The sequence below is a fragment of the Aquarana catesbeiana genome, linkage group LG08 (genome assembly GCF_042186555.1).
Source record: "Aquarana catesbeiana isolate 2022-GZ linkage group LG08, ASM4218655v1, whole genome shotgun sequence".
Classification (NCBI taxonomy): domain Eukaryota; kingdom Metazoa; phylum Chordata; class Amphibia; order Anura; family Ranidae; genus Aquarana; species Aquarana catesbeiana.
This window is the reverse complement of record NC_133331.1, coordinates 141,324,759-141,350,624: the sequence shown is the minus strand read 5'-3', so window position 1 is coordinate 141,350,624 and position 25,866 is coordinate 141,324,759. Positions and strand designations below refer to the sequence as shown.

General features: G+C 40.2%; 1 protein-coding gene across 10 annotated transcripts in view; it reads left to right on the top strand.

The window, feature by feature from the left end:
- The window catches only part of SORBS1 (sorbin and SH3 domain containing 1), a 211,188-nt gene that overhangs the window by 30,455 nt on the left and 154,867 nt on the right, over window positions 1-25,866 (top strand). For 6 of the 10 annotated variants that reach the window (XM_073596488.1, XM_073596492.1, XM_073596493.1 and 3 more), the window contains exons 5-10: window positions 3,516-3,629; window positions 14,441-14,467; window positions 14,556-14,668; window positions 18,867-19,637; window positions 20,895-21,239; window positions 21,924-22,062. In XM_073596488.1, the coding sequence (XP_073452589.1) occupies window positions 3,516-3,629; window positions 14,441-14,467; window positions 14,556-14,668; window positions 18,867-19,637; window positions 20,895-21,239; window positions 21,924-22,062 (1,509 nt within the window). The remainder of the gene's footprint in view (window positions 1-3,515; window positions 3,630-14,440; window positions 14,468-14,555; window positions 14,669-18,866; window positions 19,638-20,894; window positions 21,240-21,923; window positions 22,063-25,866) is intronic. The other 4 variants (XM_073596489.1, XM_073596497.1, XM_073596496.1 and 1 more) reach the window with 2 other exon arrangements.

Below are 25,866 nucleotides of genomic sequence, written 5' to 3'. Positions count from 1 at the left end.
TTTGTATTGTGTAGCGCTCTGGATGGAGGACAGGCGGATAAATGAAAGGCCTGACTCGTCTATTCATAGATCATTTTTATTCTTGGAAGGTGTAGTAGATATAGGTATATAGATATTATATTGAGATAGATATAGATATATATATGAGGGTGCTAAAGATAATATAAAGCATGCATGTGTTGTTTACAGCCTCATATCGTGTAAATGAATCCAAGTCAGTTTGACAAAGACAGTACCTCACATAATTATGCATGTCATGAATACATTATTACCAACCAGACTATAAAGCTTAGTACCAAATACCAAAAATGTGCGCCTGAATCACACACCGAACTCTGGACTGCAAACCACAGCCGGTCATGTGTGAACTTAGCTTTATAGTATTTGGCTTAGTTTTTTTTATACATAGCACTGGTGGCATATTTTAGAAACATCATGCCTGATATGTGATAACTGTATAGCATAGCTCATGTTACTATTTTACACCATAGGCTAAATTTACATAGGTAGATGAGTTTTCACAGCACAGCATTTTGCACAAAATGGCAATTGTACTGTTGAAAGCTGTTTTTCTTGGGAAGCATTATTTGATCACCACTTCAAGCAGTTCCTTTTCCTTTCTTTTCTCCTTAATTCACACCTCCTTGAAAACTTCAGTTATTTCTAACCTAGAAAGCCAAGGCTAGTAAAATGTTAAACTCCATTTCCATTTTCACAGCCAAATTGGGATAACACCTACTTTGTTTGCCATGTGTTCCCATTCAAGTAGCATAACTTTAAAAAAAATTGAAAATTGCTGCTTACATTTTTACTTGCTTTAAATAATAAAAAAAAAACCCTCCAAAACGAAAGTTTCCCCTGCTAGGTCATGTTAAGGAGGAGGTGGGGGGGTTGTTAATCTTATCCTAATATATCCTCTCTGTACTGTTCCGGGAGATCTCATTTTTAAGTGTAAATTACATTTGAACACTGTTCTAACAAAGGGTTAAAGATCTCAAAACTCGAGTTCCGCATTGTAGGTTAATGATGGGAAACTCAGTCTGTACCCACTTTGTCCCCTCCGCTTTTATAAATCGTTCAGAGTAGCTTACAGTCTGCCCAAAAGCCTGCTCCAAAGAAACAACTAGAAAGGTATTTAAAAATATATACTTTTAGGTATGTTGTGTGAAATGGAACATATAACAAAACATATTGTGGGGTTTTCATATAAATTTGACTGCAAAGTTGAAAATATACTTTATGAAGTGATAGCGGAAATGATAGGTTGCATACCCATTTGTTATTTTTTGCCCGTAAGTTGATCTCTCAATGGTGGCTATCTCCTAATCTGCCAACGTGTGCCCGATGGTGCGCAGCGATCAATTCTGTGCTGGATAGAGAGCACTTCTAAGCATAGCTACTATCCTCCCCATATGTAGCAGCCACTAGTGCGGATGATTTCCCTGACTCTGCTGATAGTGTTGCTGCTCTATGATGGTGATGGGTCCATGGTGGGAAATGTAATTTAATTTTGTTACTGAATGTGTCAATATCCTTTAGTGATGGTTGCTACAAATCGGAACAAGATTTATTTATTTTTTCTCTTTGTTTTCTGTGGACATTTGTGTACAAAAAATAAAATAAAAAAAAAGAAAAAAGTAAACTCAATAAAAAGTGTCTGATTAAAGAAAAAATGTCATAGTCAATGTGATCAACTTTGTGATCCCAAGGTAGCTGATTTATCCTGAATTCTTTATGGAACCACCACTTCCAATGCGTATGTGGTATAATTTGTGAAAACGCCTACAAAAAAATCAATAAAATAACAAGGTGTGAATTAATCTGATCCATGTATGCCTTTAGTGAACCAAAAAGTAATGCACAATAATGAAAATATCAAATCATTGAGGAGAATTTATCAAAATTGGAGCATTCAGAATCTGGAGCTGTTTTTCATGGCAAATTGGCTTCTGTCTTTCATTTTCAAGCTTAACTGAACAAGCTGAAGATAGAAGCTGATTGGTTGCATGCACAGCTGCCCCAGATTCTGTCTGCTCCACTTTCAATAAATTCCTCTCATCATGTTTCTGTGAACAGACTGTGACTGTAAAGCCTCGTACACGCGATCGGATTTTTGGCAGACAAAGCGTCAGACTTTTGTCCAAAGGGCGCGTGCCTGAATTTTGTCTTGCATACTTATGGCACACAATTGTCAGCTAACAAACATGAACGTAGTGACGTACTACGTGGAATTTCAGCTCTTGAGCGCCACCTTCTGCTAACATCTTGTTTGGTGAGCATTGATTCCGAGCATGCACTTTTGTGTGACTGACTTGTGTACAGATGAGACGAAAATCTGACAACAGACCGCTGTCCACCAAAAATTTACTAACCTGCTAACCAACGTTTGTTGGCTGAAAGTTGGATAACAATTGTCTGAAGGAGCATACTAACGGTCGGATTTTAGGCAAACAGTCTGTCATCACACAATTCCCTGCCGAAAATCCGATCATGTGTATGAGGCTTTAGAGACCCTGTTGTCAAACAAAAGTCTTCCCATAAGGTTTTATGTGCATTTAACATGTTTTATGTATATTATTTACCTGTAAGACTGCTGCAGGATGCTGCCATCTTGGACATGATGTCAGCAGCCCCAGCAGACTCAGAGCTGTCACTAAAGTGTCACTATAGTATTCTCTTTCCCTTCTTCCCCAGCAACTACATAAAAGGATATGTAGGGAAGTGAGAGGAGGGGCAGAGATGTAGGGTCAGCACAGACAGTAATTAAACACTCCAAGTAGAAGAGAGAGGGCTGTGATGTGAGAATCCCTCCAGTGAGGACAAAAACATCAATTTAAACTTCATACAGGAAGCTAAGGTGCCACACACCCAGTAAGGTGAAATTAAACCCATAATGATAAAACATGTCAAAGAATGGTTGTTTCTAGGGGGACTAGCAGCGGTCTTAGAGGGATAGTTGTCACCAATATAAATGTCCCCATTGGACACATAGTTACATAGTTAGTCAGGCTGAAAAAAGAAAAAAGTCCATCCAGTTCAACCTTAAGAACAATAAATAAATAAAACACCTTCCCTCAATTCCTATTGTGGTGAACACTTAATATCTTGGGTTATCCCTCAAATTCAGATAGATAAAATGGGTGAATCTTCCCATTGAGGACAAAAACAGCAATTCAAATTGTATACAGGAAATAAAAGGGGTTGCACCCTGATGGCTTCACTTCTTTTCACCAAACTTTATTCAGCTGAACAACTCCTGCTGCAAGTCCCTTCCTAGGAACAGCCTTTCTCTGACATGTTTTACCCTTTATTTGATTTCTGAGATATTTTATGTTGCTATTGCTGCAAGTCATCATTCATTTCTTCACCAATTCAGTAGGCATGATATATGTGGAATGTGATCTGTGTTTTTGTGGCAGTATTATGTATGGCATATACAGCAAGTTGTTGAGTAAAGGGTTCCCACTGTCTGGGAGTTTGGACTGTATTCAGAAATGCGTTCTTATCTGCTTTAGATGTGGATCCAGCAAAAGTATGCACAGGAAAGGGAGCTGTGACACTCCGAGCATCCACACCTCAGGGGGAAGTGCAGAAAAGCAGATCTACCCTAGAAATTGAGCTGATACCTTGTAAGTTATATCTTTTTAAAATATCTGTATGTCCCATCATTTAAAAATTTGTATGAAATATTTTAACTGTCTTTTTATTAAATACAAATTTTCTCAGCGATATTTTAAATTCCAGTTCCTTAATCTAGGTTAGGCCAAATTGTTGTTTAACCACTGCAAGCCTTTAGGGCTCGTTCACACCATATCTGTTGATATGTGTAAATCTGCACCGATCAGCACAGGCCCAACACTCTATTCGCACCACAATGCTGTGCTGAGGTGCGTTATGGAAAAATGCAACACGTATGCATTTTTTTAATTCTTTATTCGGGGTTCACAAAATGAGCATGTGACAGTACAATGATAGGTGTAAAATACATATTACGGATACAATAATGTACACTACATTACTAAAGAATGCTTCTTCAAAAAGCTCTTGTAACCATAAGAATCCGCGAACTGTGCCATGATTACAAGCATATATGCAGTTTTATGCAACAAAATGCAACACATTTCAATGTGTCTTGTGCCAAAAGAAATATGGTTGTAAATGGTATGACCAGTTTCCTGTACATCAGCCATCTTGGAGAGTAAGGTGTATTGGAGGAGAAAAGCGGTTTGTGGAACAGAGGTAAAAGCAGAGGTAAAAGAAATGTCTGGCCTGGATTGGGCTTGGATCACTTTGTCAGCCTGGTGTAAAAACACAAGGAGCTGTATGACCAGCTAGACAATACCTACAAGGACAACTGAAGGAAGGCTTCCCAGATTTTTCCAAACTGGAAACATCAGTCCAAATTTCAGTCACTGGTGAGTACTTTTTACGGCATGCAGTTTGACATGATTGAAAAATTCTGCACTCAGAAATGTCAGCACACATGACCATTTTTATGTTTTTATTTGCAGGTTTCTGTGGTATATAGGCCATAGAGTAGGGCTTTCATGGGACGTATACAGATCAGCGGCACATGGCTCATCAAGATTGACACGGATCTACATACCCGGATGATGTGAATAATGTCATCAAAGGACTTTGTTTATAAATTTGCAGAATTTATTGGTAGTATATAACCACTTCAGCTCTCACACTTGTTTTCCCCCTATGGACCAGACCATATTTCACATTTCTGCTATGTATATATTGTTTTTTGGGTGACAAACTGGGCTTTTTGTGACCCTTTTAATGGGCAAAAGAGTAAAAATCTGAATTTTTTTTTTATTTTTAGAACGAAGCGCTGGTATTGCCTCCTAGTCACCGCTGAGGAAGCTGACATGTTGCACGGGAGTGACCTTATTATAGGCTTACCTGTAGGTAAAAATGTGAAAGCGGGGGTATACAACCACTTTAAAGATAAACATCTATATATGTGCTTTATAAAAAAGTGTTCCCAGCAAATAATTTGAAATAAAAACATGGAACAGGAGATAAAACTGTTAAATAGTGATTATACAGGTTGAAATGAAAGGGTCAAGTAGTAAAAATTCCCTGTGCGTACAATAAAAACTTTCCTCTGTCTGACAGGGAATGCAGGAGATACCATAGCTACTATGTTAATTGTTGTTTTGGCTTAAAATGTTACATTGAATTCTCACTGAGATTGTCTGGCAGGGTGTACAAGGCAAGTCCTGTGTACAGGGGAGGGGGTTTTATGGATGTTTGTAAGATGCCCAAGGTAGGCAAATGGTTAAGCTTTAGAATGTTTAACCACTTGACATCCGCGCTATGGCCGAATGACGGCCACAGCACGGGCCTGAATTCCTGGGAGGCCGTCATATGACGGCCTCCCCTGTGCATGCGTCCCGAGCACGCTGTGATCACCGAGTCACTGAGACTCAGGTGATCACCGATCCAAGGAAGGGGCCGGTCCCAGCCCCTTACCATGTGATCAGCTGTCAGCCAATGACAGCTGATCACATGATGTAAACAAAAGATCGGTAATCGTTTTTTTCTTCTACTCACGCTGACAGCGTGAGTAGAAAAAAAAGCCGATCACCGGCTCAGATGTGAGGGACATCGGTCCCGAAGTGGAAGAGGCACATCTGCTTCATCAGTGCCACCTAATAGTGCCACCTAACAGTGCCCAAAGTGCCACCTATCAGTGCCCACAAGTGCCACCTATTAATGCCCACAAGTGCCAGCTATCAATGCCCACCAGTAGTGCCATTCAGTGCCGCCTACCAGTGTAACTGATCAGTGCCCATCACTGCCACCCATCAGTGCCCATCACTGCCGCCTATCAGTGCCCATCACTGTCGCCTCATCAGCATACATCAATGAAGGAGAAAAATTACCTGTTTTAAATTTTTTATAACAAAATATAAAAAAATTAAAATTAAAAAAAAAAATCAGTTTTTTAACAAAAAGTAAAAACTGCATAGGTGATCAAATACCACCAAAAGAAAGCTCTATTTGTGGTGAAAAAATGATAAAAATTTCATATGGGTACAGTGTTGTATGACCGTGCAATTGTCATTCAAAGTGCGTCAGTGCTGAAAGCTGAAAATTGGTCTGGATAGGAGGGGGGTTTAAGTGCCCAGTAAGCAAGTGGTTAAAGCGTGTTCATTTTACCTGTAGTACTGTGGCATGTACAGATTTGGCAGTCAGTGGCTCATCATGATTGCCATTGATTGTACAGATTGGCTGTCGAGTGCTCATCATGATTTGCCCTTGTTTGCCTTCGTTGGACATGATCGTGATTGACCTTGGATTTACATGTTGGAACCTCATATTTCTGCCAGCTTTCAACACCCCCACCTAGGTATTCCCCTCCCCCTTCCTTCGTAGCTTCTCATTGCCATAGCGGGCAACTTCTACCTCATTACATGGAGGAGGGAGACATCCTATCATTTAATATGCTCTTCAGTTAGAGGTAGATATGAAAGTGTATTTAATCTTGATCTTCAGTCCCCTCCTTCCACACCACAATTATTTATGGATTAGGAAAATTTGAGACAAATTATTTTATTATGTTTGTTTTCCTTGTCCTTTAGTTTACAATTTTACTTCTTTGGACTTTATGCCATGGCCCTTATTTTTTGTTTATTATTCATGATGACATGTATTGCAGTTTGTAGAAAATAAAAGATGCATTTTCCCCCCAAAAATTGCTTGTGTGAGTTTTATTAACAAATTACAACACCGTTCATTACTGTCTGAGATCTTTTAAATCATTTCACTAATGAACTTTCAAGAACAGATTTGAGGATGTTTCATTCCAGTTAATATACCTGGGAGGAAGGGAATACTGCAAAAGCTTAAACTGGATATCATAATCATACAGTACAGGACACAGTCTGAATATTCATAATCCCTGCGTTACAGGCTGGTGCCTTCTGTTTATTGAACACTTGCAAAGCTTTTTTCGATATGTAATGTACCCTACTATAATCCCACCCTACTCCATGAGACCTCAGTTTTTTGCTAGTATCCTAAGGCGATGGACTTCTTTTTCCCTTAAAGAAAAATCATGCTTTACTAGCTTGATTTTTCTTCTGATTCAAGCAACCCTTCAATCAAATTCTTGCTATCTTCTAAATTAAACTTTTGGAACATTGCATCCACATTAGTGCAATCTTCATAAAAACCTAGGGAGCTGTACCTGGACTCCACGCTCTGGGGACGGCTTGTAATGTTGTTTCAGGCACTGGATCCTGCTTGAGTGCTTACCTCAGCACTTGCAGCGCGTGTAGTTAGCCTCAGGGTGCTATACAGGTCCAGGGCAATGGTCCATTTTTATAGGGCCCAGACCCTGGAGATGCCTCTGGGTGTATGCCCACCTGAAAGGTCGAAGCCTGAACCCTGATTACGGATCAGCAATATGAACAGGTAAAACAGGTATACCCTGTACTGGTCCAAAACCGTAGTCCCACTTATTACAAGTTTCCTGAATGGTATTCGTTCTACATAAAGCTATGAGGAAACCAAATGTGTTAGAAAACGAATCACTTTTAAACTTGGTGGTAAAAATTCCACTATTCAGAGCATAGTCTCTGGACGACAGGGTATTTTAATACACTGCAGTACAGGTTGCACTATTACCATCACTTCTGCCCCCAGAGTTCTTTGTGATACTCAGGCAATTCTTATCTCCCGTTTGCCATGAGGACATTGCTGCATTGTCTTTCACAGATACACACACACCCTTTTTCTGCACCCTACTCTGAGTGCCCCATAAGGAAATATCCTCACTGATAGCAATGGCAGAAACCAGATACAAAGGGGCCCCATCAAAAGTCCAGGCAAGCATTCTGCCGAAGTCCCGCCAAACACTCAAACCACCCAAATTGGCAGTGCTTCTCTTGCATTGCAGCAGCACCCTTTTTTAACACTGGCCTCTCATACGCCTGATAACATGGCTTCAGGCAGTATGCTTGCCAAGGCAGATATGCTCACTTCTGCTGCACGCAAAAGCCTCAACATTGTCGCACTTGATTCTGTCTCACCATCGTCATGCCCCCTTGGGTACTATAAGACCTGCTAAGTCAAAAAATATTCCCCATTCTTGAATGGGCAATTTATGATAATTGGGTTAACCCTGAAAAAAGATTTTCTCCTTGAGAATCTTTGCCGAACTCTACCCAGTAGAAAGAGTTCTCTAAAAAGTGGACTGTTCCAGTAGTAGATTTTGCCATTTCAGTCCTAAGCATCTTACTGTGCCTTCATTTAAAGATTCTGTTGACAGATAATTTGAGACGCTTTTAAAGCCTCTCTTTAACCTTGCAGGCCCAGCTCTGTAATCGGGTATTGCTGCTATTTCTGTTTGCCAAACAGCAGCTAATTGGACTAGGCAATGAACAACCAGCTGGATCCTTTTTTTGTTTATACCTTGGCAAAGCACTTGCAGACACTGCCCTCCACCTAACCTTTGATGCCCTAGAACAAGTCCTGATACAGATCTCCTGGTCAGCTGAAGCTGCTGGCAAACATCACCTCACACCTATGTCCTTTAAAGGACAATGTCTTAATGCGAGGCGCTTACAAAAAATCATCAAAGATTTCACAGGAGGAAAAGTAATTCTCCCACAATGGACGGTTCCTAAACCCCCTTTGCCCTTCAAAAAAAAAAAATCCATACCAGACCCTTATCAGAGCATGCTGACCGGTAGGTCAGGAAAGGGAGGGGATGAGCAAACTGCTTCCCGCCCAACCCCAAAGCACTTTGTCCCCATGGGGACAGGGGCCACTTCCCCACAACTCTGGGTGGTGGTCTGTTGGCAGGGGGCTTATCAGAATCTAAAAGCCCCCCTACGTGAATGAGTAGGGGTACATTGTACCCCTACTCATTCACCAAAAAAAAGTATCAAAAAGAAATAAAAACACACACGGTTTTTAACAATTCCTTAATTAAACATTAAAAATTAAACAAAAAGTCCCCCAATGTAGATCCATCGTCCGTTACATCACCCACCAGACCCGAAAAAAAAAAATACTCCACCCACGACGAAGGCTAACCACCAACTGCTTGCTCCTCTGTCTGAAAGTTCTTAAATAGGTAAGGGGCGGGGCCACCGTGCAACGTCACCTAATAGCACCACTCCCCTGTGACGTCATTGACCGGTGCATGCTAGCCTAGCCTTTCCATTTTTATTAAGCAATAAAAATAAACTCGTACAAGTCTATTTCTGAAAACAGTCTTAATTTATACCATTTTTTCAAACATGTCTAAAACTTTTGCACAATATGTGTCTGTCTCTCACGATCGGCTGTCAAACGAGCATGCTGGAAAACCAGCATCTGACCCGCATCTGATCAGTGCTGGCAGCCAACAGCTGCAAGCGGTCATCGGTGTATTCTAGCAACAAGGGGGAGGGGGAGTCCACCTGTGAGAATGCAAAGGCTTAGTGGGGGAGATTGCTGCACTAACATTGCTTGTGTTAGTACTGCGATCTGTTTTTTTTTTTTTTTCAGCCAGCTAGGTTGAACAAAAAAAACTTCTAGTGTGTTCCAGGCTACATTGGGTTATGCCTAGGGGGCATTTCCAGCAAAGCTTTGCCAGCGTCGTCACCTGAAGGTATCAGCCTGAAACAAAAGTATACATTTTCCAACCTGTGCACTGTACTGTACTCCAAGATATGGTCCTTACAGGTAAGTCAAAATTCCTCTTATTGAAAAAAATGTGGTAAATACCGTGCTGTCAAGAGCAGCTGCTAGCACCGCAAATGACAGTTGCAAATGGTGTGAGATGTGGTAAATGTGGTAAATACCATTATTTTCTCAAAATTCCTCTTATTTGTTAAAAAAGAAATCTAATTAAACAAAAAATTATAAACGCACCCATTTTGCAAAAGGCAAAAATGTGCATTTATTTATTTGCATTGGAGCCTGCAAAACAATGGGTCAGTGGATCATGGATGCAATGCTCTGGCTTTTACCTTAATGCATTTCCTGCATTAAGGTAAAAAGCACCCCCTACCTGTCCTGTCCCCCCTGCCCTCAAACACCTGAGCCTTCTATCGATCCAGCACTGTACCTGGCTGCAGATTTTCTCTCCCCTCATACTGTTCTCACAGGCTACGCTGAGCTCCCGCTGCTATCAGTCAAATCTCGTGAGGAGGAAACGGGAGGGGGTATGTGTGGCCAAGCCATACTATGTGTCTATGGATGCACACAGCCCAGCTTGGGAGCTTTTTTTGTGATTCTAAAAAAGTTGCCCCTCATTAGGCATATCCAAAAGCCATATCATTGATCTTTCTTGTGTTATCTTTATTTGTGTTTATGAAAGATAGAATGGATCTTTGTGTATGGGAGCTGTGGCTCATATACATGGAATAGATGCCATTTGTACAACGCTGTCTTCCCTTGGTCAAGGACAAGGGGAAACCGAACAGCCAGAAGTACAAAAAGAGAGCGTTACTATCCGGTGTAAAAAAAAAAAAAAAAAAACTAGCATAGCACAGAGTAGTGATATGGCCATAACATATGCGTTGGGGAGGTAACGCTTGCTAATAAATGCAAAACAAAATAAAAAATGTCTATAATTCTGGTAAACATTACATTCTATTTCCTTTGTTGACAATGGGTAGGCTACACACCACAGTGTAAGTATCAGATGTTGTGTGTGACACCACCTTCCAGTATTCTGTGCCCTGCAGTATAAGGTCTGGTCTCAGCATTTTCAGAAGGTTGCCAAAGCTGCAAAAAATGAAATCCTACACACTATTTGAATTCTTTGTAAAGCATAAACTACAATGTTACAATAGAGCTGGTTTACCCTGCCTGACAGCTTTCATCTGTGTGGCAGCATGGAGGTTGTGTTGTAACATATACAGTATGTGTGTCTGGAGCAGGAATTGCATTCCATCAGCAACGTGACCCGAAAAAAACAGTGACACATATATGTAGGAGCACGGACCCCTCCCCAAGCTGCCACATGATCAAAAAAATAAGAATTAGCGAACATAATATATTGTGCAAAGTTTTTCAAATCTTCTACAAATCAGTCACAATATTATATTTATTACAAATTCTTGGTGTATGTAAAACCCAACAACAAACTCCTATTTGCTCTCTTTTGTCCTGTCAAATATATAATTGAAAGTGTAGTATCTGTTTGATAAGTGAAAAAAAATACCTGTTGATCCTGAGGGAAATCAAATAAAGATTATGCTGCATTAAAATGTTTTTAGCCCTGTCTGAGGTCTCTCTTTGGACTACAGAAGACTCCCCTCCCCAATATTTTGAAATTAGGATGATGGGGGTTTTGTAGTTCTAACACACCTGTCCTACAATGACAACACTGCTTCCGCATCAGTGCCATACAGTGAATGAGCACTGTCACCCTAGGACAAGAAGTGTGTTGCTGTCTGGATCACCAAGTGAAAATAGAGGGGAAAAAGAGCCTGAAAGTGGTTGTAAACCCTTACAGACCACTTTTACCTACAGGTAAGCCTAGATTAAGGCCTACCTGTAGGTGCAAGAAATATCTCCTAAACCTGCATGGTTTAGGAGATATTTCCAAAAGACAGGCACCAAAAGACAGGCACCGATGTCTACGGCGCATGCGCCTTAGACAACGGTGCACTGAGCGTGCTGTCTCTAACAGCGATCATGCCGTCTCTAACAGCGATCATGCCGTTAGTGGCGGCAACAGCGCGCATGCGCTGTGATTGGCCGGAGCCGCGATACCCGGAAAGAAGATGGACGCTTCATAGGAGAAGGGACATCGGTGACAGGCTCTCTTGTCAGGTAAGTGACACATAATGGGCTACTATGCGTTGCATAGTAGCCCATTATGCTTTACCTTTGCAGAGAAACAAAGAGGAAGTAAACTCATCAGGGTTTACTTCAATGGATGCCAACACACGTGTTTTCTGTGCATTTTTATGCAAGTTATGGTGTGAACAAGTCCTTATTTTTCATGAAGCATTATCTCGTGAATTTTTACTCTATCTCCATCTTGAAGGGCTATTTATGTTTTCAGAAAAGACACCTCATGGAACCTCACATCAACAGAAGTTAGCGTTTTCAATAGCACTAATTCTTTGTAAATTTTTAAACAAGTTTTTATGTTCAAATTATCACAAAATTCAATAATATGGTGAGCATGTAGCAAAATTAGTTGACCGTTGTGTTAAAACATGTTGCAGTCATGTGCCCTATGTACACTTAAAATCCCATAGCCCATGTCGGAAGCAAGAAAGAGAGGGTGGCTACATACAGTAGGACCATGGAGAATGAGCATAACCTCCCTTAAACAGGAGGACGGATCACAGCAGCAGACAAAACAAAAAAAAAAAAAGCAAAACAAAAAAAAAAAGGAATTTGGAGAAGGCTGAGAGCAATAGAAGGTACTTTTATGAGTTAAGAACGCATACTTGAATATAATTTATGTCAAACTAGGTTTAGTGTCACTTTAAGTCAGTAGAATAGCCTTTGTAAATCTTAACCTGGCTTAAGACATAACATGATGGTAGGGTTATAGTGGTGTGAGCTATCATGTATTGGGCAGGGAGTGTACTGATGCCCCATATGGTGGAATTTTCATTGCATATAGATAAGTGAAAGGAGAAGTCCAGCCTGAGCTCGTTTTGGCATGGCTTCTCCTATGGGTCACAGGAGTGCAATCCGTTTCGCACTCCTGTGACCCGTTTTCAGCAGAGAGCGGGCTGAAGTCCGCTCTCTGCTGAGGGCACTGGAATCAGTCCAGGCACCACGTCCTCACTACAATAAAGTCTGGATCTGCCAGGTGCCTGGACTGATACCCGTCTCAGCGAGCCACTGAGAGGCTGAGACGGCTGCTCCCTGCCCCTCCACAGGCGCGGGGGGGCATAGCGGAGAGAGCAGAGCCATCAGCGATGTTCGATCGCTCGGTTCTCAGTGCAGAGGCGCCGGGGGACATCTACCTAGGTAGGTATGATGGTAAAAAAACAAAAAAAAGACATGCTTCTCTTTTAATCTAATTGCCATATGACCATAGCAATGACACAAATCAGAAATGAAAGTTATAACCTGTTACTTTCAGTGGACTTCTCAGCTTGGTTTATTTAAAAAAAAAAACTATTAATATTTCTATTTCTTAAAGCATTCTTCATTTATAGCATATTTTCACACCCGCCTAAAACTTTTGCAGAATACTGTGTATATATTATCTAGGTGGATATTTTGAGGTGTTCAGCTGTTAAACTAAGGGATGAATCATTACCAAAGAGCAGATGTAAATTGGTTTAATTACGGCTGATGTTGACCAACTGTCAATGAGCTCCTTCACCAGAACAGGCCTGTCCTTGCTCACACTGGGGGACCATCAAGACTTGGCTGGATTGACATGTGGTTGCAAAACCTATGCAATGGAAGGCTTGATCCTTTTTCTGTGAAGAAAATGGAAGTCAGAGACTGGAAGTCAGCATTTTCCAATACTTGGGAAAATCTTTGTTTTAATTAGGAGTGAATTTAGTTCTTATGCCCTGTACACACGGTCGGATTTCCCGACAGAAAATGTGTGATAGGACCTTGTTGTCGGAAAATCCGACCGTGTGTAGGCTCCAACACACATTTTCCATCGGAATTTCTGACACACAAAGTTTGGGAGCAGGCTATAAAATTTTCCGACAACAAAATCCGATCGTGTGTACACAAATCCGACGCACAAAGTGCCACGCATAAATTTATGTTTATTGGCCCTTTAATCATGCCTAGTGCGTATTCTGTGTATCTATGCAGACTGAGCTAGATCTTGGTTGTTATACTGTATATGGTCACAATTCACATCAAGTAAAGAGGGGTCAAACATGTAAAGGGAGGTTACAACAATACATATAATACACAAATTAGCGCTTGTCAGGCTCCTTTAAGCATGCTCTATGAGAATGAATTTGTTTTACAAAAACTGACAAAAAACTGCTGTTCTTTGTGTCACAGCTAGTGCTGTCATGTCTCAATCAGCTTGTCAGAACATCTCTCCTAGAGCTACGTACATGTGAATGCAAATCACAAACTGCAATTAGTGTCATGTCATGCACTTGAAATTCTATGCTTATTATAGGTTTGAAAAACTGTAGTGTGCAGTTCCATACGTCTTAAGTTCACAGAGCCAGATTCACATCATGTTCACAGCTTTCAACCACTTGATTGTGTTTTTCCCCATTCAAGCTGACAGACTCTGTGGACAATTCTTTCTTTATTACTCTGAAAGATTTCTTTGTGTCCACAAAGGTCAGAAGGAGTGAGGACATGATATGTAATGCCAGTTACTATGGAACTCCGCATTAGCAATCCCATTTGGGGCTGTTGGCTGCAAAAAGCTTGTAGCTCCCAATAGAGTGATATTTGTCTTTTGGATGTATTTCATGCCTAACAGATTTCTTTTCCTTATTCTTTTCATTTGCATAAATTAAAGGCGACTTGTCAGCTGAAGGAGATGTAGGTAAGAAGACATTGAACAAATCTTTGTTGTGGAAGAGCGATCTCTAGAACAGACTATCGAATTTGAAAACTATTCTCCATCTGTTTAGATGACAGACCTCCTTCAGTAGCTGAATCTAATGGGGATTCTCATCACTCTTCTCTGGCTGCCAAAGGATTCCGGAGTGTCCGCCCTAATCTTCCTCCTGAAAGCAAAATTCAGGTACTGTATTACTGCCTTTGGACTTGTTTTATTTTATTTTTCGGTTTGTGCTTTTATTGATGTTCTCCTTACCCTGAGCTTTACCTTCCCATTATTGTATTGAAGAAGGTGTTTAAATAGTTGGCTTTACCATTATGAACTCCTCACATAGTGCAGTAATAAAGCAGGACCTCAGTCATCAAAAAACAAGTTGACAATTGCTTCTCCATGGTCCTGACCTTTGGGAATACGAATAATAAATCTGTCTAAATCAGATCCTTCCACTGACTCTCTTGTGATAGCATAGGGCGAAACCATACTTGCATGCAATTAACTGAACGGGATCAGCCATCTTTTCAGCTGAATTTTCACAGCAAAGTGTAGACTCATGGTAGAGCCAGATTACTTGAGTGCTTTTAGATGCATTTATTTACATGTCATTATTTTTTACAGTATTGTTCATTGCAGGTCAAGGGAAGTCACAAATTGTATTCAGTGCATTTCTTTTTTTCTTTTTTGCAGCTATTAAAAAATCACTTTGTTTACCTAATTACCAAGCATGGTTTTGCTTTGATACTCAGGATTGTTTTTCTGCAGTTATGTTCAGTTATTTTAGCACTAGTTACTATAGATGGAGATCCTGTGTGCCAAACACACTAACATTCCAGATTGTATATAGTGCAAGATCATGATTTTTCTACTGCATATGAAATCACATAATAAGAGTTTAAATGCATTTTACGTGTTCACTTATTTCCTAAATGATTTAAGAGATGAGTGTCGGCGACTTGCAGATGGGTCCATGCTATACTCCAGTAAAAATTCTGCCACGTTTTTTTTTTTTTGCACCTTTTTTATAGTCTTGTGAAAAGAAGCTACATAACCCCCCCCCCTTTGGGATATGTAATTTATTTCAAGCTGTAAATAGAACAAAAATTAAGCTGTAAGAATATTCAGGAAAAAGATATACGGTATGTACACATCCTAAAATCGTGGACCCTGAATCCTGGCGCAACTGCTATGAGCTGGTGTAACTTCAGGTTTTTGAGTAATATTCTTTATTACTTTGAATACTTTGGGCAGCCTAAGGGTAACTATACGCCAACTGTTCTCTCTAATTAAGAATGATGTGTGATTATAGACCTGCTCACCCTCATTGGCAGACACACAAGATGAAATTCTTGTCATATAAAAGGGAACAAGCACCATGCAGTCACATTTTTTAACATATGCAATAAGGACCACTTCCAGCTCTTTGAACCTCTTTCAGGGCCTAGTTAAGCCCAAGAGGCCTAGTTATAAGGGATGCCTAAGGGATTATTATGTATTATTATACTATAATAATAATAGAAAAGAAAAATCATAATATTATAAGAAATTATTATTATTATATTAGTATATTATTAAGAGACTAAATCACTGTGGGAAAGGGTTAGCGCTTCTGACAGGTTTTTATTGTTGTCCGTTTTTTATTTCCAAGCGTTATTCTCACACTCTGCTTGCCTTGGTGATCATTGTTGTCAGGACAGAAAGTGATGAAGGGCAATACAAAATTTTACAGTTGTCACAAAAAAAATGGGTTGAGGAGAAAGCTTTTAATGGGTTTTAACCTATTGCCAACCATGTAACACATATATGTGGCAGCAAGGAAAGTGGGCTTTTACACCCAGCCACCACATTGAGTGCATCCTGAAAGTATTCACAGCGCTTCACTTTTTCTACATTTTGTTATGTTATACCCTTTTTCCAAAATGGATTAAAGTCATTATTTTCCTCAAAGTTCTACAAACAATACCCCATAATGACACAGTGAAGGAAGTTTGAAATCTTTGCAAATTTATTAAAAATAAAAAATGAAAAAAATCACATGTACATAAGTATTCACAGCCTTTGCTCAATACTTCGTTGAAGCACCTTTAGCACCAATTACAGCCTCAAATATTTTTTAGTATGATGCTAGGAGCTTGGCACACCTATTTTTGGGCAGTTTCTCCCATTCTTCTTTGCAGAACCTCTCAAGCTTCATCAGGTTGGATGGGAAGCATCGGTGCACAGCCATTTTCAGATCTCTCCAGAGATGTTCAATCGGGTTCAAGTCTGGACTCTGGCTGGGTCACTGAAGGACATTCACAGAATTGTCCTGTAGACACTCCTCTGTTATCTTGGCTGTGTTCTTAGTGTCATTGCCCTGTTGGAAAATGAACCTTCGCCCCGTCTGAGGTCCGGAGTGCTCTGGAGCAGCTTTTCATCAAGGATGTCTCTGTTCATTGCTGCATTCATCTTTCCCTTGATCCTGACTAGTATTCCAGTTCCTGCCGCTGAAAAACATCCCCACAGCATGATGCTGTGACCACCATGCTTCACTGTAGGGATGGTATTGACCAGGTGATGAGCGGTGCCTGGTTTCCTCCAGACATGATGCTTGCCATTCAGGCCATAGAGTTTAATTTTTGTTTCATCAGCCCAGAGAATTTTGTGTCTCATGGTCTGAGAGTCCTTAGGATTCCTTTTGGCAAACTCCAGGCCGGCTGTCTTGTGCCTGGTTACTTTACCACACAGGGCTGATTGGTAGAGTGCTGCAGAGATGGTGGTTGTTCTGGAAGGTTCTCTTCTCCCCACAGAGAAACGCTGGAGCTCTGTCAGAGTGACCACCGGGTTCTTGTTCACCTCCCAGACTAAGGCCCTTCTCCCCCAATCGCTGTTTGTCCAAGCAGCATGCTCTAGGAAGAGTCCTGGTGGTTTCAAACTTCTTCCATTTACAGATGATGGTGGCCACTGTACTCATTGGGTCCTTCAATGCTACAGATATTTTCCTGTACCCTTCCCCAGATCTGTGCCTCCATACAATCCTGTCTCGGAGGTCTACTGACAAATCCTTGGACTTCATTGCTTGGCTTGTGCTCTGACATGCACTGTTAACTGTGGAACCTTATACAGACAGGTGTGTGCCTTTGCAAATCATGTCCCATCAACTGAATGTACCACAGGTGGACTCCAATCAAGTTGTAGAAACATCTCAAGGTTGATCAGTGGAAACAGGATGCACCTGCGCTCAGTTTTGAGTGTCATGGCAAAGGCTGTGAATACTTAGACATGTGATTTTTTTCATTTTTAATAAATTTGCAAAGATTTCAAACAAACTTCTTTCATGTTGTCATTATGAGGTATTGTTTGTAGAATTTTGAGGTAAATAATGAATTTATTCCATTTTTGGAATAAGGCTGTAACATAACAAAAAGTGAAGCGCTGTGAATACTTTCCGGATGCACTGTATATATGCCCACGGCATATATACTGAGGGTGAGGGTGTGTGCTGAGAGATCTCTTACTGTTCCTACTGGAAGCACATGAACAGAGCTGTCATTGACAGCTCTCGGTCATGGCTTATGTTTAGGAGCCAGCTATACGGGTCTCAAGCCACTCACAGCGGCCCCATGATTTAGACCCTCTAAGCATTAAAGCCCATTTAAAGGGCAGCTGGGAAGGGTCATTGCTGTGTTAATCTTTCCCTATTCAAAAAAGTTAGCCAGGTGCTTCAGCTGACAGTTCCCCCATGGGGGCACATTTTACTTCCTTAGTAATACTTACCTGTATTCTTCTTTACAATAAGGATAGGATTTCTCTTTATAGATGTTTCAGGATTCATGGGGGGCTGTTTTGGTTATGCTGCCTGTGTAACCAAGCCCTCAATGAGCAGAGGGTGACAGGAGAAGTCTGTATCTATATCATACTAGACTTGAACATTAGGAAAAGGCAAAAAGAACCTTGCTCTCCCCCTGCACCTCCCATTAGGTATCACTGCTATTGATGGTCTACAGGGAGGGTTTACTTGCCCAAAGTGTAACTTGGTTTTTGTAGGCTTGTTGCTTTTTACTGATGCATTAAAAAAGTGAAAAATAAATACTAAAAGAATCTTGCATTTAGGTACCTTTTTTAAATATGTTTGTTTGCACATCTTTTCTTAACTGTGGTAAACATCATTTTCATCTTCTCACATGTGTTACCCATTTCTGTATATGAAATTCATGAAATTATATCTCTCAAACCTTTAAAAAATATTTTCCAATCAAGAAGCACCAGTTCATTGAATGAAGACATCAATTTCCATAGTTATGTTGCAACTTTTCAAAAACCCATTTTTTCTGTGTTACTCATTAACCTTTTTGACCATTTCTTTCCTTTCTCCTTTTCCTACATTTTGTGTTCATGAACCATGTAGAAAGTGGTCCCTCCTCCGGTCCCCCCTCCTCCTAAAGAGGAGAGCTTTGCATGGCGCCCACATACTAACACCAAACTGTCTTACTTGAAACCAGTGCCAATCCTGGATGGGCTTTACCTAAGTGCTCCAAAGCCTTACACACCGCATGTTGCTAGCACCCCACGCTACTCTACCATGTGTACTCCCACTATTACCCAGGGCATCTCTGGCGATCACTCAGCCATCCTGGTCTCTCCCATTCACTCTGAATCAGAGCATGCTGATAGTTCTTTGCAATCCAGCACATCACCTAAACACCAGGCTAGTGAGTCTAGCAGTGCTGAAAGAAGCGTTGCTGGAATGAATTTGAGTCATGAGCCCAAAGCCGATAAAAAGGTCAGCAGTCTATATGTAGCTTGTTTATCTAACAACACTGGCTCAGCTGCATCTGAAAATCCCACCGGCGCTGCACATGATAAAACCGAGGGTGCTGAATTGGGAGCTGATGTAACTAAATCACCAGCCACAAACATTGTTCCTTCAATAATAGACACCGGAAAATCCCCACCTCCCATCCCTCCAAGGCCATTCTTTGACCCTGTCCCAAGTAAAGATTCTATTAGCTGCAGTGAAATAGATACTTTCTGGAGTCAATGCCCTCTACATCAAGATATGGGACGTACAAAGCCAGATACACAGCATCCTGCTGGCCGAGTCAACATGACTGCAAAGGAGCCCTTCTTTCCATCAAAGCAAAAACAAGCCCCCAGGGCACAGAGATTCCGTGGCATGGTACTTGTTTTCATATACTTTATTTTACTTTCCATTGTGTTCATCACTAACCCTTGTGTTATTGTTACTTTTTACGTGTTGCGGAAGTACCATCTGTTCCACTCTCAAATAATCTGACACCCTTTCTATTCTATAGCACTTTATTAAGTAGCACTTTTATTTTTTCATTTGTACAGAATATTTATAGCCTTCTGTGTTCATTGCCCAAATAAAGAACCTTTATTCATTCTGGCAGAAGTGTACAGGTATAGATGCTGTTCATGATTATGGACTTTATTTCTAATATGTTTTTAATGTAAGTCACCTTTTCGAAAAAATTGATGTGGTTAAACTGGGAAATTACACCATCAGTTTTCAGTTTTGTAAGGTGTTGCTACCTGTTTGTGTATTGTGCCAGAATGGGCTTTTGATGTATCAACTGTACCAAATGAGAAATGGTCAAATTGCTTTTTTAATAGAGAAAATACTCAAAGCCATATACAGTTATTAAAAGTTTTCAAAGTAATGCTTGAAACAGCATTTTATGTCTGTAGCTGGTTTCCCTATGTCAACATGCAAAAATGTAAGCACATTCCAATGGACACAGGAAATAATCAAGAGTTTAATATAAAGAAGGTATAAAGAAATCAGGACGGAGTAGTCAAAATTAGTTGACTTGAAGGGTAACTCCACTTTTGCAGGAAAAAAAAAAAAAAAGCACGTAAAAAATATGTTATAGCATTATACAATTGTAACACAAACCATATTGTAATGTAACGTAATTAAAAATTACCTCTCCCTTTGCAATCTGCAGTGCTGTAATTTTCTGTAAAATTTTTCTGCAAAATGCAATGCAATATGAAATCATTTTGTTCACAGATGATGTATGGAATGCCCCCAAGAAAAGTAATTTTCTGCTTATTTGATTGGCTCACAGATTTTCCCAGAACTGTGCACTGAGATACAAATTCAATTTTGAGCTTACTTTTAAAGGGTTATTCATGTCTAAAGGCATTCAGACCCTGCTCCTTTCCCCATTACATTTTTGTTTTTTGTTTTTTCTCAAGGAAGTGGATTTACTCTTTAACTGTCCAGTAAATTTTTTAATTAGTCTTTTCTTTATCTGTTAAAACTGTGCTTTATGTATCACTGTGCCATCTCTTTCCAAGCAACTGCAGCACTTTATTTTTTTTCTCAACATGCAACTGCGTTTCATAGTACAGCTGCACACGTGTGTTTAAATGTTCGTTCTGCGTAACATCACCTTATTTCCCACAGGATGCCACTTCAGACACAGCTCATCCTGAGGTTATAGTAGTCCCACTCATCCAGGTTAAAGTTGAAAGAGAGCAAGAAGGCACTTCGAGCACTCCACCGCCACCTCTTGTACCTGCTGGCAAACTCTCAGCCTCCCCAGAACTTGTCACCTCTAACTTGGCTTTTCCGACACTTGATGATTTTATTCCCCCTCATCTGCAAAAGGGATCACACCATAGACCCAACTCTCCCAATTATTATATTCCAAACAATCTACCACCTTGCTCTCCACCACCTTCACTGGTGCCATCGGACGACTCGCTCAGAGTCTCGAACCTTGATAGCTGTGACGCCATCTTACCCACAGTAAGCTGCCAATACCCTCACTATTTACTCACAATGTGAAACTTCTTCTTTCTAGCTTACTAAACCCCAACAGGTCGATTCCTGCCTTCTGCAACAAAGCATGACTAACCATTTTTACTCTTATATTAATGCATGTATTGTGTGAATAAGGCTGTTGTTTTGTCTCTTGAATGTTCATTGTAACTGCTGTTTTGGTATTTCTGGATATTGTCTTGTTATCATTTAGACTATCATATAATGGTGTGTATGACATCTAACCATTATATGGGATGGTAAATAAACAAACTAAGCAATGTGTGTAATGGCATTCTGAGTGTCTTCCTCTCTCTGGATGATAACACACCTGTTTTTCATAGTTGAAGTGGCTCTGCAGGCGTCTCGTTGTCTATGTCCAGCGTGACGATGCAAAGCTTATTTTTCTGCTCATCCCAGTCAAGCCAAGTGATCCAGTTTCATTTGATACTGCATGTGTTTGCATGTCTGACTACTTGCTGTTAAAGGGATCCTGTCACTATTTCCACTTGTTAGGTAGAGGCTCTAATTGAGTGGAGTATATCACTAAATGAGCTGTAACAATGTGATCTGTTTGGAGGACAATGCTCTCCTCTTGTCATTTATTTTATTGATGTTGTTTTCTTTCTTTGCAAATGTGATGTGAATAAACCCATTGTGCTTTGTTTTTAGGAGCCTGTGGTCGACGAGGTTCCAGCTCCCATTGTAAGCAATGATAAACCTTACTCGTTTGTACCAACAAGCAAACACTCTGTGTACCCATCCACTACCACAGTAAATCCTACCATAGTACTTTTGCAGCATAATCGAGGTAAGTTTGGAGAGTATGGGAATAAGCCAACTGCTGACGTTCTGAAAATACTGCGATGATTTTCCCAATATACCTTACTAGATCGTGTTTTAGAGTGCTTTGTAAGAATTTCAAGGTTCACATACCATAAAACATTTTCTGCATAACTCCTGCTCCATGTAAAACTGCCAAGTTTTTCTGCACAACACCTGATCCATGTAAGGTCTTTTTTTTACACTGGCACTGCTTTTATACATATTTAAAAGACATGTCTAAATGCATATACCCTATATGAAGTTAATGTTTTTGATGTGCCATTCACACTGAGCATTTAATTGGATTTTGGTGCAGTCAGTTTAGCTGCGTTTAGAGAAAATAAAATTCTGCTTTAAATATATATACATGCAGACCCGTGCTGTGGCACACCCTATCAAGCAGCTGTAGCTATTCAATAAATGACCCACTAATATCGACATGCAGGAACATCTAAATGCAGGAAAAAGTGGCCTGTGAGGTAGAAAATTTGTTTATACAGTACTTCCCAAATAACTTCTGCATTTAGAAAAGCTAAACGCAGGAGCTTTGTGAATGTGGCCTGAAACTGATACTTGATTTTGAGACAAGCAAAGGCAAAATTAATTTCCTGCTTGCTTATCTCAATATTCCATTATTCTAAATCAGTGTTTCTCAAACATTTTTTTGTCTTACGGGGCACCAAAAAGATCTAAAAATGTTCACGACTCACCTAAAAAGATTTAACAATTTTTGTGGTGAAGAACTTATTAATTTTTACATATATATTCAATTTTAAATTTAGTGTGAAGGATGTGCTTGCTTTCGAGAGCAAATCAGATTGAAGCAGTTGTAATCTTACTTTTGCTTGCTTCCTTGCCTTTTATTTAACAGTTTCTCTTTCAGAGTTCCTGGCTTGATTAGGAATTTCTCGATCGCTAAACAACGAACAAACTTTATTTATAAGCATCAAAGTTGGAATGGCACAGTCTCTATTATTATAATATAATTAGAGCGATCAAGTTCTCCCAAGATCTCGCACAAGTCTCGCCTTACGAAAGGAACCAATGAATGACAGACTGACAGAGATTGCGTTTTTGTATATGTTACTTTTTTAACTTTTGCGACATTGATTTACCATTTAATTTTTCGATATGTGCACAGCACACCTGCATATCTGACGTGGTACACTAGTGTGTCACAGCACACAGTTTGAGAATCACTGTTCTAAATAATTGAGGTTCCATAACAAAAGTCTCAAATTGCCCCTTCCAACAATTACTGCTGGCTGTGTCCTTCATCTAGAGAGGGGCTGGTTTACTGACTATGGGCAGAAAACAAGGGTCCTAACATATGAAAGTGCTATATTTGCAGATAGGACTGCCACTTGGTTCATGTCAGTGCATTTAGAAGTATCTCAGGAGTGTTATGTGGCACCTCATTTATATACAAGTTCTGCAAGTGGGATTTTAGAATTCTTCTAAGGCTGTAGCAACATACAAGCCTTTTTTTCCTATAGCTCTACTCCCTTCCCTGTGTCTCACAGAAGATCTAGAAAGATGTCTCACTGCAATGTACATGCACTGCACATGTAGCAAAACCTCATCTATTACCTAATGGATGTCCCTGAAACCGGATCTAACCTTGTTTTATAGATATAACATCATATTCCATTTTTTGTTGATAAAGTACATATGTACCTAAAGTATGGACATATTCTTAACAATTAGTAAGCAAGCTTTAAAACAAACCATCCATGACCTCTACCTACCTGTACCGTGAGGTATTTTCATTCTCAAAGATCAAATAAGATGAAACAAAGACTTTTAAATTATGGTTTTGGCCCATTTCTAACAACTGAGAAACACATTCTGTGTGTTTGCATTAGAGGAGCTTGCAGGCTGGCCAGATTCTGCAGCAATGAATAGTAACAGAACATTTTGAAGAATACATTTTCCACAATGGCTATAGCTACAGAGATGAATGAGGACTTATTTTAAAGCTGTAGTAAACCGTCAGCATTTTTTTTAACCTGCAAGGCAAGGTTATAATGTGCTAGTATGCATTTCATACTAGCACATCATCATGTGAAACTTACCTTCGAACAAAGCGATCTGACGCCACTGACAGGACCTCCATCTTCATCTACGGCTGTTAAAAAAAACAAAAAAAAACACCTGTAAGTCAATTGCGTAATGTGCTAGTATGCATTGCATACTAGCACACTATGAAATGCTTACCTTGGAACAAAGCCTTTCAGCAGCACGCTGTCACCACTGAGAGGGCTGACATTTTCCCCAGGTCTTTCTTCCGGATTCGCGGACTCCGGCTGTGTGAGTGGTTGGAGCCACTATGACCTCATTCCTATGCATGCGCGCGGGAGCCGTCACTTACGGCACAGGGCTCTGAAGGAACAGCCCGACTGGCTGTTCCTTCAGAGCGCATGTACCGGCGATGTCACCGGCTGCATGTACAGTAAATATCTCCTAAACAGCGCTAGGATGTGCTGGAGAGAGTCCAGAGAAGGGCAACTAAATTAATATGGGGACTGGAGGACCTTAAAAGGTGCTTGAGAGGAGATATGATAGGGTTGTACAAATATCTCAATGGTGATCCCAGCGCAAGTATGAAACTTTTCAGTCCCAGGAAGTGTAAGAGGACACGGGGCCACATGATGAGACTGGAAGAGAAGCGGTTTAACCTTAAACTGCTTAGGGGGTTATTCATTGTCAGGGCAATAAAGATGTGGAACTCCCTTCCAGAAACGGTAGGGTCAGCAGGAAGTATAGATAGTTTTAAAAGACTCTTGGATGGGCATCTTAGCGAAAACAATATACGGAGATATGGGAAATGGTTTTTACACACACACCTACACAGGTTGAACTGGATGGTCTGTTGTCTTTATTTAACCTTAACAACTATGTAACTATGTATTTACAGTACCTATAGGTAAGCCTTATTATAGGCTTACCTATAGGTAAAATTCATGTATGGGAGTTTACTCCCACTTTTAAAGTGCTTTTTGTACTTGTCCAGAGTATGTATCTAGTTAGTTTGCATAGACTGAGCACAGGTTCACTTTAACTTCATGTTCATGTCAGAGATGTATGTGCAGCATTCGGTCAGTAATAGTATCTTTTGAATAAATAACTTATTTGGCTTCTGGCAGGTGTGAAATATGAATATCAAATATATGATAAATATTTCTGCCTGCAGGATAATGCTTCCAGCTAAATACTTGCATTCACAATTCTAGTGGATTATATAGCACAGGCTATAATTACTTTTCCATACAACATGTAATTGTTAGTTGACCTCTCTCTGCCCACTTACTACACAAGAACCCATGGAATGTCACAGCTCCTGATTTCAGATTATGCTGACCTCAGCAATCGAATAATCACAGGGCTGTATCCTGCTGGTTCAGAGCAAATTCTGTATAGTGCCCTGTGTGTGTGTACTGAATTGCACTAACTTGGTAGCAGCTAGCTGGCTTGAGATGGACTAGTCTGCAGCTCATCATTTTTCCAGAATAGAAGAGATTTTTTATTTAATAATATTAAATGATTGGCTTATTCAGCAAGACAGTAAAAAGGTCACGTAAGCTACAGAAACCAGTCAGCAGTGTAGCAATTTTTGCAATGGGATCATTTTCTGATGGTTGCTGTACCTCACTACACTTTTCACTTTTCTTTGGGCTGTCTGACTGAATAAACTTATGCTCTTATTGATAATGTAAACAACAATATGAGCAGAGCATTCCTTGTGATCTTTTTCGTGTGCTGCTCAGACAATTGAACAGAAGATCTAAGC